The sequence below is a fragment of the Sinocyclocheilus grahami genome, unplaced genomic scaffold (assembly GCF_001515645.1).
Source record: "Sinocyclocheilus grahami isolate Dianchi unplaced genomic scaffold, SAMN03320097.WGS_v1.1 scaffold146.1, whole genome shotgun sequence".
Classification (NCBI taxonomy): Eukaryota; Metazoa; Chordata; class Actinopteri; order Cypriniformes; family Cyprinidae; genus Sinocyclocheilus; species Sinocyclocheilus grahami.
The window spans coordinates 1,387,008-1,403,764 of NW_015505325.1; the positions used below are offsets into that span (position 1 = coordinate 1,387,008).

General features: G+C 36.6%; 1 protein-coding gene across 1 annotated transcript; it reads left to right on the forward strand.

Annotated features, from left to right (window-relative positions):
* The first annotated feature begins 623 nt into the window (after window positions 1–623).
* LOC107591849 (potassium voltage-gated channel subfamily KQT member 2-like) lies at window positions 624–16,180 on the forward strand. Its single transcript, XM_016281127.1, has 16 exons — window positions 624–629; window positions 713–780; window positions 1,029–1,119; window positions 1,612–1,738; window positions 2,403–2,578; window positions 3,649–3,777; window positions 4,143–4,253; window positions 4,353–4,448; window positions 4,765–4,859; window positions 5,089–5,151; window positions 5,656–5,685; window positions 7,984–8,177; window positions 12,704–12,803; window positions 13,064–13,195; window positions 15,611–15,728; window positions 16,043–16,180. Exons 1-16 carry the CDS (start codon window positions 624–626, stop codon window positions 16,178–16,180), a joined length of 1,674 nt encoding a protein of 557 aa, XP_016136613.1.
* The last annotated feature ends 577 nt before the right edge of the window (window positions 16,181–16,757 follow it).

Genomic DNA, 16,757 nt, shown 5'->3' on the forward strand with positions numbered 1-16,757 from the left:
AAAAGATTGAGGTTGGTAAGATAAACGCCAAACTTTCAACAACAACAAAAATCTTACTGACCCCAAAGGAAATTATGGAACTACAAATTATAAACATTTATATAAATTTAGGGATTCTCAGTAGCTACATCTGCAGTATTTTAAAATTATTATTATGTTTTAGATCAAATAACCTCATAATCAATTCAATCTTAACTAAGACACTGCATTTGATGAGAGCTCATGGTTCAGGAAGCAGGTTTTAGGCAAGTGTGCAGGGTGTTTTTTTTTGTTTGTTTTTCGGGAGAAAGTAGAATGAAAAGGAGACCTTTAGTTCCATTGACACCCTCATCATCTCCGACTTACTTCTTCTCTGGATGTGTTATTTTCTGCTTATTGAAGACATTGCATCAGTTATTTGAGTGCTTTCATTGATTGTGTGATGGTTGAGATTCCCTGACATATAACTTTATCAAACAGCGCCACATCTCACAAATCACTGTTTGTTGCCTCTCTAATGGTGTGAATCGGGGCAAAACCACTGCAGTAAAATGTTTTGGTAGTCTCCAGGTAGCTTTGGATGTGAGTTCAGACTCAGAGTATTTCAGGTTTATCTGTCATTGTTTTTTTCTCTCTCATTGTACATGGGTGTGAGACCCAGAGAGGTTTTATGCTAATGAGACTTTCAGCTATTTTAGTCTCATTTCACTTCACTCTCCTTCTCTCTCTTCAGGGATTTATCGCTGAGTTTAACTGCAGAGTGTCAGGAACTCTCAAAGGATTCTTGCCTCGCTCAAGCCAGTATTTTTCCTCATAGATCACAAAGCCAACAATAGGCCCAAGAGACCCCAATTCCAATTATGTGTCTGTCGAAACTCAATGTCTTTCATGAATATGCAACGACTGCTCTGTCCAAAACAAAATGATGTCAATGAATAACTTCTAATACTGAATCTTCTCAGTTGGAGCTTGTTCAGATGCTTTGATATCTCATGTGAGAGAACAACCCAGCGTTTTTTGGTTTGATTTACTACTGTCCTGTCTTGCAGGTTTCTACTGGTGTTCTCCTGCCTGGTTCTGTCAGTGTTCGCAACGATCAAAGAACACAAGAAAAGCTCTGAGAGTGCCTTGTACATCCTGGTTTGTATCTGATCCTCATTTAACATGATTTTCAGGCAGAAGCTGATTCATGGTAGTGTTGCTGTCAGATTTTTATATCAAACACTTCAGACGTATGTGTGCACATTGTAGACATTGTAGATCACAGTAGATCCTGTTCCACATTCTAAAAGAACGTGACAAGTTGGACATTATCCAGTGGTGATGTGAATTGCTGTGAACATGACACTTTATAGATCTGTTTGGGTCAGTGTAGCAGTAGCCATCAAGCACTTTCATAGTGCTCTTTTAACATAAAAAGCTTGGACGTGCTGTGATGTGTGTAAACATAGCTTTTGGCTATGTATAATCTACCTGTTACATTTATCTCATTTGTTAACAATTTGACTTTATATTATATTAAATTATAACTATAACTATATTTATATATATATATATATATATATATATATATATATATGTAAGACAGTACAAATAAATGTCAGTAAGTGGATGTGTCTGCTGTCTGTCTAGGAAATTGTGACAATCGTGGTGTTTGGTGTGGAATATATTGTACGGATTTGGGCAGCCGGGTGCTGCTGTCGCTACAGAGGATGGAGAGGAAGGCTGAGATTTGCTCGCAAACCCTTCTGTATTATCGGTTAGAAAATAATTTCAGTTTTTTTGGTCTGTTCTGATTTTCTTCTGTAATGCACGTTTCCTCCTCTCTCTCTCTCTCTCTCTCTCTCTTTCTCTCTCTCTCTCTCTCTCATCTCTCTCTCTCTCTTGCTATTCTTTCTGCTCAAGAGACAATAAAATCTTATAAAATTTTTTGAGTTATGACACTTGATACACTGAATGCCAGTGCTACAGTAGATTAATGTGAACTCCATTAGTGCAAGATTTGAAAGAATACTTAATGCCAGTGAATATGAGACTGATCCCAATCACATTACGGGAAAAGTTCACCCAAAACTGAAAATTCTGTCAGCATTTAACCACCCTGATGTTGAACACAAATAGAAAACATTCTTCAATATCTCTCTTGTGTTTTATTGAAGAAAGTATTCATGAGGGTGAGTGAATGTTGACAGAATAATGATTTTTGGGTGATCTATCCCTTTAAGACATTAGAAAGGAAATTATTCTAATTCTCTCTTCCTTCTTCCTTATTCTACATATAATGCACTCAAGGATGATGACAGTATAATTGGCTTAATCAAATAATTTTTTACATATGGACTTTCCAATCAAACGGCGTCTTAAAGGATGACAGTCGTCTTTGGAAGTTCATCTGATAATTAAAATACACTCTTGTTCTGCAGATATCATGGTCCTTTTTGCCTCAGTGTCTGTGTTGGCTGCTGGCTCACAGGGAAATGTTTTTGCCACCTCTGCCATTCGGAGTCTGAGGTTTCTTCAGATCCTTCGAATGCTGCGTATGGACCGCCGCGGTGGCACATGGAAACTCCTGGGATCTGTTGTTTACGCACACAGCAAGGTGACCATGCCTGTATTCATATGAAAGAATACAGTACATTTTTCTGTCCACACTGAAAGCAGAAATTCTGTGCATTGCAACAAAATCATTGTATCACATTGTGCCTGCCTGGTTAGGACAAAATGTTAAACACCAGATCATTTGTTAAACTCACGTATTGAGTGTCTATCAATATGCATACTGTATGTATAGACCAATGTTTATGTTTGTTTACATATGGACTTGTGTGCTGAATGGGTAGTAAATGTGTACTAATTGAACACAGATATTGCTGAAGTTCACATTAAGTAGGTTACCGAGTGAGCATATTTCCACCAGTCTGCCATTTGGGCCAGTGGGCTGCAAATTCATTATTATTCATTAGTTTCTATTACTGGAGAAACTATATCACTCTGTTTAGTCTGCAGCTATTAAAACTATTTAATGGCCTTAATCACCCTGTGAAATGGTTTAAAAGCACATTTCTTTGCTGTATTCAGAGATGTACTGAATAAGAAGCTGGGACAAGACTATTTAAAATAATCTTTTAATTTATATTGTAACAATGACTCTGTTCTTTTAAACTTTGTTCATTAAAGAATCCTGAAACAATGTAGCAGTTTCCACAAAAATATTAAGCAGCACAGCTGTTTTTAACTTTTTTTTAAATTATTATTAAAGAAAAGCACATTAGCATCTCAAGGCATAATACAGGTATTGCTGTTTTTAACTTTGATATAGTAAAATATGTTTCCTGAGCATCAAATCAGCATATTAGAATGATTTCTGAAGGATCATTGACACTGAAGACTGGAGTAATGGCTGATAAAAATTAAATTGTGCCATTACAGAAATAAATTACATTTAAAATATATTCAAATAGAAAACTAATTATTTTTCAAATTGTAATAATATTTCACAATATTACTCTTTTTACTGTTTTTGATTATAAATACTACTATGCTGAGCATTAAAGCAGTTTGACAAATAATCTTTATATGGCATTGCATGCAGTTATCATGTTTTATTTTAGGTTAGGAGTGCATCACATGTTCTGGATTTTCCTAACATTTCTGAATCCCTAAATGTAGGAACTCATTACGGCATGGTATATTGGATTCCTTTGTCTTATCCTGGCATCTTTCTTGGTGTACTCAGTGGAGAAGGATGACAATGCAGAGATGTTCGACACTTACGCAGACGCCCTCTGGTGGGGGCTGGTAAGTGCTACAGCTTCATCCGAGCCCACAGTAGCCTGCTGCCTCAATCTAATCAGATCAAATGAGATGATACGACACAGTGAAATAAGATGCTGTTCATAGATCCATTTCACAAATGGACCAGTGCCATAAAAGAACTGGCTGCTCCTCTTAGGCTCCTTTGGCAGATCATTTTACTCCAAAGTGACTTATAGTAAACTAATAGTGGACATTACTCCGTAAACTGGTCTCAAGGACACAACAGGATCCCAACATGAGACTGAACTTATAACCTCTACGTGACCATCCTAGAGCCTTACTAGGTTATATTATTAGTATATACACAAGCTATGCCATTGTTAAGCAAAATCATTTCTATTCTCTAGGTCACTCTTACAACTATCGGTTATGGGGACAAGTTTCCTGTCACGTGGAATGGGCGTCTAATTGCTGCCACATTCAGTCTGGTCGGTGTAGCTTTTTTCGCTCTTCCTGCGGTGAGTTCAAACCAAAATCACGTGTTGAGCATCTCCAGTGCCTGACTTCAGACTTGGCTCACATACAGTTGTATTTCTGCACCGTTTTCTCTGTTGCAGGGAATCCTGGGCTCAGGATTTGCTCTAAAAGTTCAAGAGCAGCACAGACAGAAACATTTTGAGAAGCGTCGTAACCCTGCCGCGGCTATTATCCAGGTCAGACCTATAACTCTACTGTAATTCACACCAGACACATTCTGAGGAAATCAGCATGTGTAGGCCTTTCTGGTGTCTATAAATGTGCTTACTAATATCTTTCAGTTGGACTACTAATACCATATTTAGTTGATGTTGACTTTGCTATGATAAAAATTATAAATTGAGGATCATCTTTCAACTTTCACTCTCATCAGGTTTTCTTTGATTTAGATGGCTTGAAATGTTGGTGGTTACTGCATACGGTAATGTATTACTATGGAAGTCATTTGCTGCCATAGAAGTTAATTTCAATGATTTTTTCCCCCCACATCAGGCAGCTTGGAGATTTTATGCCACAAATCTTTCACGGACAGACCTGCTGTCCACATGGGACTTTTATGAGCAGACTGTGTCGGTCCCAATATACAGGTAGTCATCTTGTAGACCACTGTAACTGTAGATACTGTATTTTAATGACCCATTTCTTTGTTTGTTAGTATGTTGTTTTTCTGTTTATATTAATTCTCATTAGTGTTTTTGAATATTTTCAACTTCTTTTAATAAAAACAGAAACACTCTCTTCAGCAGTTTATTGCAGTTTGATATGCTGTTTTTAAGCATTTTAAAAGTCTTTTCACTGTTCTGCCTCTACCTAAAGACTCATCCCTCCTGTAAATCAGCTCGACATTTTAAGAAGCCTGAAGGGAAAATCTGGTTTCAGGTCTGGTCATTTTACTAAAGAGCATTTAAAATATTAAAATGTAAATAATCTCAGAGGGGTCTAAAGTCTGAGACCGCACTGAAAATCTGGATTTTTTTTAACACATTCAGCACTATTACTAACTCATTAATCAAAGTGATTGATCATGTGACTCTTTGCACACATGGTCAGATGTTTTTGCTTCCGATGCTCTTTGGATCACATCATGCTTGAGAACATAATAATCAGGCTTTACACAAACTTGTAGTTTTTACGGCTGAAATGCTGATAATTTTCACTCAAATTGTTATGCTGATAATATAATAATAAAACCTATATTAGAAAAGAATGGGAAAAAATGAAAAAAGAAAGGCAGAATATATACACTCACTAGTTCTCTCAGCCTTTTGGCCTCCACTGTATTTGTGAATGTTATTCCTGTTTAAAATGTTTGTTCGTGGTGTTGCCTGCTTTAATCCCGTGTCTTTATTGCTTTCAACATCACATTTTTCTCTCTTTCTAAAGGAAGGACTCCCAGCTAGAAGTCAATCCAAGGTTTGTTGTCATGGATTTTCCCATAGATACTTCACTATTCCCAAATCACGTCATTCAAACACACAGATAATCGTAGTTTCACAGCACCATCATCATTTTTCAAATGAGAAAACAGCCCATATTGCTGTGTTTGAAGTCATTTGTAATCACAAAGGTTATTCAAAGACAACCTGGTTGCACTTTATACTACAGTATCTTCAGGTGGTTTTTACAGGGAGATGAATTAGTCAGTATCATACTGACACAGCATAATCAATGCAGTTTAAAAGTATTAATGCTGAAATGTCTCATTAAAGAAAACAATCACACGTGTTTTTTGGTGTTCTGCCCTGTAAAAAACCTGCTATTGTAATCAAGTGCAACCTGTGACTCATTAAACCAACATGTTCCTTCAGTTCATTAAGTGTAACAACACCTACCCTGTTGAAAAAAAACAGCATATGCTGGTTAGGTAGGTTTTGAAGCATGACAGCTTGTTTAAGCTGGTCCTGAGCAGGAGCTAGTTGCTTAGGACCAGCACTTGACCAGCTCATAACCAGCTTAAACCAGCTCATGACCAACTAAGGACCAGTTCAAACCAACTGCCAAACTTCAAAACATTCCTAACCAGTGTATGCTTGTTTTTTCAACAGGGTAGCTCAAAATCTGTTGGATGTTTTGGGGGGTTTTAGGGGGAAATACCTCAGTTGAAGTCCCATAGTTGGACATGGCCTAAACCATTTTTGACCACTGCTTGTATAATCTTTTCTCTCTCACGACCCACTCCAACCACATTCGCAGTAGTGAGATTTCACACAAAGACACCCTGTGTGGGTGCTGCCCGAGAAGCCATAGGTACCGTTGCACACAGATACTAACGTCTGCACGCCCAGATCTCTCTCTTCAGCATTTGAATTTGTCTCTTTCCTTCCCTACTGACTTTGATGTTTCCCCTATACCTAAATGTATTCCTTCAGTGTGTACCATCATCAGCTCAAGTTAAATATTTCAACATTTTTTGAGACATACAGCATAGTGCACATTCGTGTTTTAATCTCTCGTCAGCTAAGGTGGCCTGAGATATGTTCTGCTCTCCATCATCTAAAAATGTCGTCTTGTTCGAACCAGAGAAACAGACATTTGTTTAGCTTTGTGGTAGAGTTTTGCTTGCGGATCAACTTTCCCACTTTGCAGCTGGAAGCGCTTCCCTTCGCTTTTTACCTCAATCCCACGAGAGCATCCTCCTCTGCAAGCTGCCTTGTATTTTATTGGGGTCTCTCACTTTTTCATTTATTAATTTGGCTGTTTTTTTAAAAGGTGTTTAATATAACGGTTGTGTATTTTTTCAGCATGCCCAACAACATGCATGTGTTTCATTGCTTTGTTGTTGAAAAGCTTCCGTTGTGGCAGCATGTGGGTCTGCTGTTGCATCCAGAAGTTGTGGATTGCATTTCATGACTGAGAAGCACCATTATCCATGTCTTTTCCCATGTAAGTCCGATCTTTATTAAAGTAGAATGCAGAAACGATTCATTCAGTGTTTGCTAAGGAATTAAAATGTGTTTTAATGTACAGTTGTGAAATTGCTTACAGTGTCTAATGGTTACATGTTTCAGTCATTTTAGAAATTTACATTTCGGTGTTTTCTTTTTGGTGGCTTCAAATTTTTTTTTTTTTATAAGCTGTAGCATGCAAACAAGAAAATATATCAGTAAACAGTTATACGTTTTCTAGTAAATATGCTTTTAGCTGTTTAACCAATTCTATCTGATGAAATCCATCTGCACTTAGTTTTAATTTTGAATTTTCTTAGTTTTAAATGTTAATTTTTATTTATGTTTTAAATGTATTTATTTATTTGTTTATTTTGCACTGGGCGATGTAGACTTGTACTGACTTGTAGAATGGACTGATATTTAGCGACATAAATTGTCAAGCAAAAACAAATACATGTATACTTCTATATAAAAATATAATTTAAAAAAATCTAAGGTATTAAGAGTTGTTTTCAGAGAATATATACTGAATTAAGTTTTTTAAAATCTGTTTAGCACCATTTTTTGTTGCTTAAATCTTATGAAAAAAGTGAGATTTATACTTAAAACAAATGTTAATGAGAGATAGACATACAAAGTTACTTTTTAGCAGTTTATGGTCATTAATATAATTTACTGAGTATTCTCTTTTTAGCACTGGGTGGTTTCAGGAATTATTTCTGTCCCCACACTGGAAAATAGTTTAAGTGTGGGCTCGGGATGATTTGTCTGTTTCCTTTGCTTTTTTGTTTGTCTTTTGTGTGTCATTGTGTCTGCTGTGCAGTCGTAAGCCCAGCTTGAAAGAGAAAGGCAGTCCCTCTAAGAGCACCGGGGGGAAGGAAGCTAAGACCCCCAAGGCAGAGGAGGGAGCCAAAGAGAGTCCAAGCAAAGTGACCAAGAGCTTGAGCTTCACAGAGCGGAACAAAGCAAAACACGCTTTCAGAATGAAAGATGGAGCTTCTCGGCAGAACTCTGAAGGTCAGAGAATGTTGTCATGCACACATACACAGGAATATTGGGATACACACACTGTTATTCGGAGTGCAAGATAAATGCTGATTTTAAATACTTAAGTACATTTACCTGTACATTAAATTATTTTCTTTTTTTTTTCTTAAGTGTCAGTGTGGGACTTCAGCAGCTAGAGAGAATAGTTTGTAATTCCCTGGCACAGTACCAGATGCCACACTGGATTGCTCAATGTATTTTAGCACAAAAGATGGTGTCAGTGACAGTCCATTCATTAGAATTCATAAGACGACAGGTGTGTGTTTCTATTTAAAGAAACAGCCCAACAGAAAAACTGATCTGTATTTCAGGTTTAGTCCCCTTGCTGAAACACATGAAAGTGGCTTAATGTTTCAAAACATATCCGCAGAGAGTTGCAGTGGAACATTGTATTATTCTCTAAAGATTTAATAGGTTTAAAAGGTTTATATGGCCTTAGATGCTTGATCCCCCAAAATATTTCATCCATGATGAAAATGCTTTGGGGGGAATTGACTAAGAATGAATTGCATCAGCTGATAGTGTTTTTATGTATTTATTTTTTGCACATGCTACTGCATTTGTATTGTTTGTAATCTGATTCACTACAGGAACTGCAAATCAGGCAACAGTGCAAACGCCTGAATATTTCATACTAAATTAAATTTACACAGGAGCATTTGCTGATTTAGCATGTTTGCCCTGGCAAGACTGACAATTAAACTGGATTTTCAATGTTTTTTTTCCCACTAAAATACCGCTTGCTACAGTGTCACAGTTGTTAAGTGAATTTGCCCCTTTCTGTTTCTCTCATGACATGTTTTGTGCTCTTGGCATAACTCTGCAGTGCTCAACTTCAGAAAAAAAAAATATATATATATATATATATATATATATATATAAATGGATCCATTTGATGTATTTCACTTCCTTCACACTCATCGGTTTCTCTCTCATTTCTCTCTACTGGAAAAAAATAAAGTGCTGATTGAGTTGCAAGACGAGGACTTCGCCGTGAAGAGTTCTCCAGGTTAGGCCATGATCCAGAAATATGATCCAAAAAGCACAGAGATGACAGCGCAGTTTCTCTTAGAAGTTGACTATATTTAATCAGAATCTGTAAGCACAGCAATGTAGCGATCACTGCTCTCGCAAAGGCCATCTGGTAGAAATGACAAGCTATAATGCTGGATAAATAACAAACAGCATCACAGGCCGCAGCTGAGTGAATTCATATAAATAACTTATGTAGCAATGACACCACAGCATAAGCAATACGAGAAACAGATTTCACTTCCCGAATCATACAATTATTGTGACTTTCCATGAATACGGTATTAAAAAAAGCCAAACAAAATATTCAGTCCAATGCTGTTTCTATAAGGTTTGCCATTTTGGAAGCCCTGATGTTAAATGTTGAGACGGTTCAAAAACACCTGATATGTGTGCTAGAATTAAATATTTACTAGCATTAAATATTTTTCAAATAATAAATACATATATAAATAATAATAAAAATTAAAAGGGAAAACGTGGGATTTGTGCCTCTTATGCTTTTTTTAAAAAAAAAAAGTAATTGAATATTAAATTATACCGTTTTCATGAAAAGTGCTTTTTAATGAGGTGTAAGCAAATCTCCCCCTCTTGAGTGAATTCATATAAATAACTTATGTAGCAATGACACCACAGCATAAGCAATACGAGAAACAGATTTCACTTCCCGAATCATACAATTATTGTGACTTTCCATGAATACGGTATTAAAAAAAGCCAAACAAAATATTCAGTCCAATGCTGTTTCTATAAGGTTTGCCATTTTGGAAGCCCTGATGTTAAATGTTGAGACGGTTCAAAAACACCTGATATGTGTGCTAGAATTAAATATTTATTAGCATTAAATATTTTTCAAATAATAAATACATATATAAATAATAATAAAAATTAAAAGGGAAAACGTGGGATTTGTGCCTCTTATGCTTTTTAAAAAAAAAAGTAATTGAATATTAAATTATACCGTTTTCATGAAAAGTGCTTTTTAATGAGGTGTAAGCAAATCTCCCCCTCTCCTAATGTAAAATAAGCCTAATATAAGCAAAACCATGTGTTATACATTTGCATGGTTGAAATCATTGTCATCTTTGACCATTTTTCTCTCATCTCTCTCTCTATTTATTCCTCTCTATCTTTCACCTTTTCTCTCTTTTTCTCTTCACATTTTGGCAGCGATTGTGGGCTTAATCAGTAAGACTTTATATTGTCCGGGGCTGCATCTCTTTAGCACTAGTCCAAAAAAAAAAAACATTTGCATGGTTGAAATCATTGTCATCTTTGACCATTTTTCTCTCATCTCTCTCTCTCTATCTTTCACCTTTTCTCTCTTTTTCTCTTCACATTTTGGCAGCGATTGCGGGCTTAATCAGTAAGACTTTATATTGTCCGGGGCTGCATCTCTTTAGCACTAGTCCAAAAAAAAAAGAAATCTCAACGGCAGTCTAAAGAAACACTATGCATGTTTTAAAAATAGCTCCTTAATTACTTCGCTGCAGCATATCTTTACAGCTCTGCCCATCATCTAACACTCTCTGTCATGAACGCTTGGCTGAAAGTTTCATCTCACTTGAAGCATCACACAAAATATGAATTTCTTCAATGATGCTTGGCTAGTTTTTACAGCAGCTGTATTAGCCTTATCTGTCACCCATATGACGGTGGAGTGTGATAGTAGAGCAAAGCAAATGTTACTCATTTGTCTCAGCCTGGATATCTGTCTCATGCTCATCCCATGACAGAATGTGTTCCATGAAGGTGTTAATGAAACACTGCAACTTACACTTTCCATCAAGTACTTTGCACTAACCTGCATGACAGAATTTCTCAGCTTATGAAGGAAACAAGTTTGTTTTGTCTTGTGCTGTTTCAACTAGCTGGTTGTTATGTAATTTGAATAGGATATGCTTTTTCGGCTGTCACATCCTCTTTCATATGGCATAAGGATGACACATGTAGTACTAATACTTAAGCTTTTTTTGTCTTAGCTTTTCATGTTAACCAGCGGTTTTCAGGGGGTTGAAATTTGCCCGATTGCTAGATTTTGTTAGGTGCACAAAAGTTTCTCTCACATGTGCTATTGTGATAAATGCTCAGGCTAGCAGGTTCTGGTAAGTGCTTCATGCATGAGTAACACTATTGTTTAATACTTTGAAATATTAAAGCATGTCTGAAGCTTTTGACTAATGCTGACAAAGTGATCATGAGATTAAGAGGGATATCAGTTTCACAGACGCAGAAATTTGGACTCTTTTTCATCTATTTTTCCCCCCGGAGCACCTCTGAAGTGTGGAATAAATTAATTTCAATTTAGAAAATCTCACTTGTCATTTAGCATTTACTTTTTTCCAAAGTGTATAATGAATAAAAGGAAAGTCATTTTGGGGTAATTTGTAATTTAAGTGCCTTACTCAAGGAAATCCTCTGATTTGATGTGCTTAGGGATAGGTCTCCCAAAAATTTAAATTGTCATCATTTATCCAACCTTATGTCGTTTCAAGCCTGTATGAGGATCTATAATATTTTACTCTAGCAATATCACATGAGCAACTATTGTACTGAATTTCAGCATAGCTGTGCATAGCCTTATTCCTACAGCTAAAACACAGTCATGCTGATTTTCAGAACACCGTCATCATTTGCAAGTGTGATATTGATTTTATACAACAGTTCTGTAAATAGGACGTTATTTCAAGTAGGGCTGCATGATTATGACAAAAATCATAATTGTCGATTATTCCTTTGTAATTGTAACTGCGATTATTAATTTGCGATTAAATGAATGATGTTTACACCTTTGTTTGAAGCAACTGCATGCCATATTAGTATATGAAAATAAACAAGCTGAAAACACTAACTGAAAAACTTTTATTGCTTTTCTATAGTATTAAGCCTCAAATGTCAACTATACATCGGATTGGTTTCTCTTTACATCAAAAGGTAAAAATATGCATGGTATTATAATGTTATACTAAAACTATAAAACTAAACTAAAATTAAAACAATGGAAAAACCCTTAAGATAACATGTAGAAAGAAAAAAAAGCATCTTAAGCATGCAGAATAACATAAGTGGACTTTGAACGATTAATTGCTGCTTTGAACGATTATGTAATTGTAATTGCGATTAGAAATTCGATTAATTGTGCAGCCCTAATTTCAAGTAACTTCACACAACTTCAACTTGATGCTCTGGTTGAGAATGGCGGTAACGCAGGCAGAGTGATACTAACATTGACAAGTTGCACTGCTGTTGGACTACAGTAAATATCACTCTTGGAACGCCGCTCAGCCAATTGAATTCAAGGACTGGAACTAACTGTTGTATAATGTGGAGTGCCTTTAGCAGTTTATCGAGCATGTCTGCCATGGCAGATGTTTTCTGTAATCTTTAATCTTGTCAAAGGGCTGTTCTTCGTTAACATTAGGACTCTTTACATTGGGAGCAGCCTGTGGTTTTGTGTGTTGTAGAGGCAAGTCTTCCAGACGAGTTTGGGGACGACAAGGATTTCCACTGTGAGTTTGTGCCGGATCTTTCTCCGGGACTCAAGGTCACCATCAGAACAATCTGGTAAGAGGCAGCAATCTCCAGACTAGAAAAGACTAGGGGTAGAAATATTTGCTCTCACAACAATTAGGTATAATTATAATTATTTTTAAAATACTAAATACATTTTAATTTATTTTAAACATATTTTATTTTTTAATGATTCATAATTGTTTAAAAATGCTGAAAATACTAATTTAACTGGTGGGACAATCAAATGTTTATTACATGATCATTTTCAGATATGTTAAACCCTAATTAAAGACCTCTTCTGTCTTTCCCAGTATTATGCGGTTCCTGGTGTCTAAGAGGAGATTTAAAGAGAGCCGTAGGCCCTATGACGTGATGGATGTGATTGAGCAGTATTCAGCAGGCCATCTGGACATGCTGTCACGCATCAAAAACCTTCAGTCCAGGCAAGACTTCAGTCTGTCTAGAACAAAAGAATCACATCACAAAGTTTTCACCATTGTGGCAACCTTCTAACAGGGACAGGATGAGAAGGGTCTGGCTGCAGCCTCGCACTTGCACTCTCAGACTTGCACTCTCAGACTTGCATTCTCAGACTTGTACTCTCAGACACTTGCGCTTCCACTAGCGAAATTTTTTATGACTTTTTGTTTGAATCTCTCAACATTTTACAACAGTAGCCAGGTGGTGAAGACAAGAAAAAATCAACTAAATTACACTGTCACTTGCAATCGCCACTTGCACTCTCCGCTACCTGCAACGTCACTTGCGATCGACACAATGTTTATGTTTTTCTACAGGAGGAAAACGCTTAACGAGAGACTTTGTGCACTGCGTTCATATTCTGCTATTCTGTGGCGACGGATTTGCAGGTCTTGTCTTTTTCTTGCAGGACCCTGTATGTTATAATACTAAATTAGTTTTAATCGTTTAATCACCACAACTTCTTGTCTCTATTGGCAACACGCACCATTTGTGGCGATTGCAAGTGACATTGTAATTTAGTTTCTTTTTTCTTGTCTTCACCACCTGGCTACTGTTGTAAAATGTTGAGCGATTCAAACAAAAAGTAATCAATAAATATAACAAAATAAAAAAATAAAAGACTGCAAGTGATGTTGCTAGCGGAAGCGCAAGTGTCTGAGAGTGCAAGTCTGAGAGTGCAAGTGCAAGGCTGCAGCTAGACCCTCTTGGACAGGATCCACCTGCTTCATTAGTCAATCAGTATTTGTCAAGAGCTGTAGCTGGAATGTGAGCTGCACCCTCTGGTGGTCACTATTTGATATTACAGAAAGATTAAAAAAACAGTCTAAAGCAGGATGAGATACTTCATCAAACACTGCTTGATCAAAATCACATTCACAGTGGTTTTATTTTCCACCATTTGTGGCGATTGCAAGTGACATTGTAATTTAGTTTCTTTTTTCTTGTCTTCACCACCTGGCTACTGTTGTAAAATGTTGAGCGATTCAAACAAAAAGTAATCAATAAATAGAACAAAATAAAAAAATAAAAGACTGCAAGTGATGTTGCTAGCGGAAGCGCAAGTGTCTGAGAGTGCAAGTCTGAGAGTGCAAGTGCAAGGCTGCAGCTAGACCCTCTTGGACAGGATCCACCTGCTTCATTAGTCAATCAGTATTTGTCAAGAGCTGTAGCTGGAATGTGAGCTGCACCCTCTGGTGGTCACTATTTGATATTACAGAAAGATAAAAAAAACAGTCTAAAGCAGGATGAGATACTTCATCAAACACTGCTTGATCAAAATCACATTCACAGTGGTTTTATTTTCCGTCACATTCAAAATGATTTGAATTTAGATTCACTCCTCTTCTCTCAAATAAGCCTCATATATGTTGTGAAATAACATCCACACATATTCCAATATATTCCAACGGCAAAAACCATTTCTATCATACATGTAAACATGAAACGCTGTTCCTAGAAGTGGGTGAGAACAGACATGTATGGAATTTATTCTTTCTTATTTGTCGACGGTCCTCGCTGGGGTACAGGGAGTGGTTTCCATGTGTTGCTTGATGATGCTTGGTATCCATGTTCTCTCTGTGTACTTTGCCAGGATAGATTTGATTGTGGGTCCCCCTCCCCCCTCGACCCCTCGTCACAAGAAGTACGTAATCATTCACCAATGGCGTTCCCAGGCTGAATGGGTTTATTATTGGACAGCATCGTATTAAAAACTGCAGTGTCATGACAGTTAAATGACTGAAATCGTGAGGGGAAACTTGTCACTAACTGGTACAGTAGGATTGTTTCTTGATTGGTTATTCTGTGTTCACCTTGAGAAAGATTTACATTTTGGATGGATATAATTATCCATTAATAATTCACTGCTTTAGAATTGAGCATATGAAAAGTTCTTTCTTGACATTTTTAATAAAAAGTGTTTTTGCTGTACAATAATACAACACACTATGGTGTGACCATGCAGCCTGTTTACCGGGGGACGGATGCAATTGTGCATGTTGTTCCAGGCTTTAAAGAAGAGAGAATAAATTAAATGTATAGTGTGTAACACACAAAGCATCATAAGGCATGGAACCAGGTGACATTTTGAAATTACTTTTCATTTATTTTCCCACATTATTAATTATAGAATTGAAATTCCCTGCCATTGAAAAACAATGTTGAGAAGCTACTTTAAGGATGCAAAATCTTTCTGAGGATATCATTTATAATTTAATGTGGGAGTAATTACCGACTGCATTGATGCGACAGCAGCGAGAATGAATCTTAAACATTGCAATTTAAAAAAAGACCCCAAACATGGAGGCTAAGGATGTGTGCATTCACATGCGGAAAAGATTGTGTGTATTCAAGTACAGGCATGGATCTTCCAAACAAGTGGATCAGATTGTGGGAAAGGGAGCTGCACCAGGAGAAAAGGACAAGCCCAAAAGCGACACAGAGATGGCTGAGGACCCAAGCATGATGGGATGTCTAAGCAAGATGGAGAAACAGGTGAAGCAGGTTACATCAAGTTCATTTGGTATAGAGTTGTGCACTCTTAAAATAAAGGTTCATTATTGACATCTATGGTTCCATAAAGAACCATAACATCCATGGAATGTCTTCATTCAACAATAGTTCTTTATAGTGAAATTAAAATAAAAGTACTAAAAAAAAATTTTTTTTTTAATTGTTTTAAGAACTGTTAACTGAAAGGTTCTTTGGGGAATCAAAGATGGTTCTTCTATGTGACCCACTTTTGTAACTTTTTTTTTTAAGAGTGTATATGTCAGAGCTAAAGGGCCTCGTTGTCTCTCCTTGTGCAGGTGGGGGCAATGGACCTCAAACTCAACTTTTTGGTCAGCATGTACACCACCCATATGGGCATCCCACGATCTGAGACCGAAGCCCTTCTGGGCTTTAAAATCCCTTACCAAAAAAAAAAACACCTCTTCTTTTATTAGTTTGCGTAGTCACCACAGCGAATGCAGTATCAAATACACTTTACCTTACAACTATAATTTTGATTCATGAGATATTTATTTATTAGCAATGTCTTTTCCTGAAATGCGTTATGAGACTATAATGAAACGAGTAGTTAATCAGGGCATGTGTTCGTAGTAAGCATTTAATTAACATTTTAAATTGAAAGGTTTGTTTGGAGAAAATAATTTCAGCCAAAGAAAAAGACGGCAGAAAGCTGAGCATGCCTTACAGGTACTTCTTCCCTATTACATTTCTCATCTGTAGGATAGAAAGATTAATTAATTTTTTATAGCTACATTTAAAGTCAAAGCACCTACGGATAAAGACGCGTACTTTTGGAGGAACTATTAATATTTGCAGGAACCCTGGTGATGGTCAGAGGAGAAATATTCATTCTATTGTATGCAATCGGTTTTAATTTTCTAGAATTGGTAACTTGCACTATGATGTCATGTTTTATGCTGTAGTGAAGACCCTGAATAATAATAATCAGACCTAAAAAAATACATTAAATGCATGGCATGTTTATGGAATATAGCTTGTTGACAACCTAAT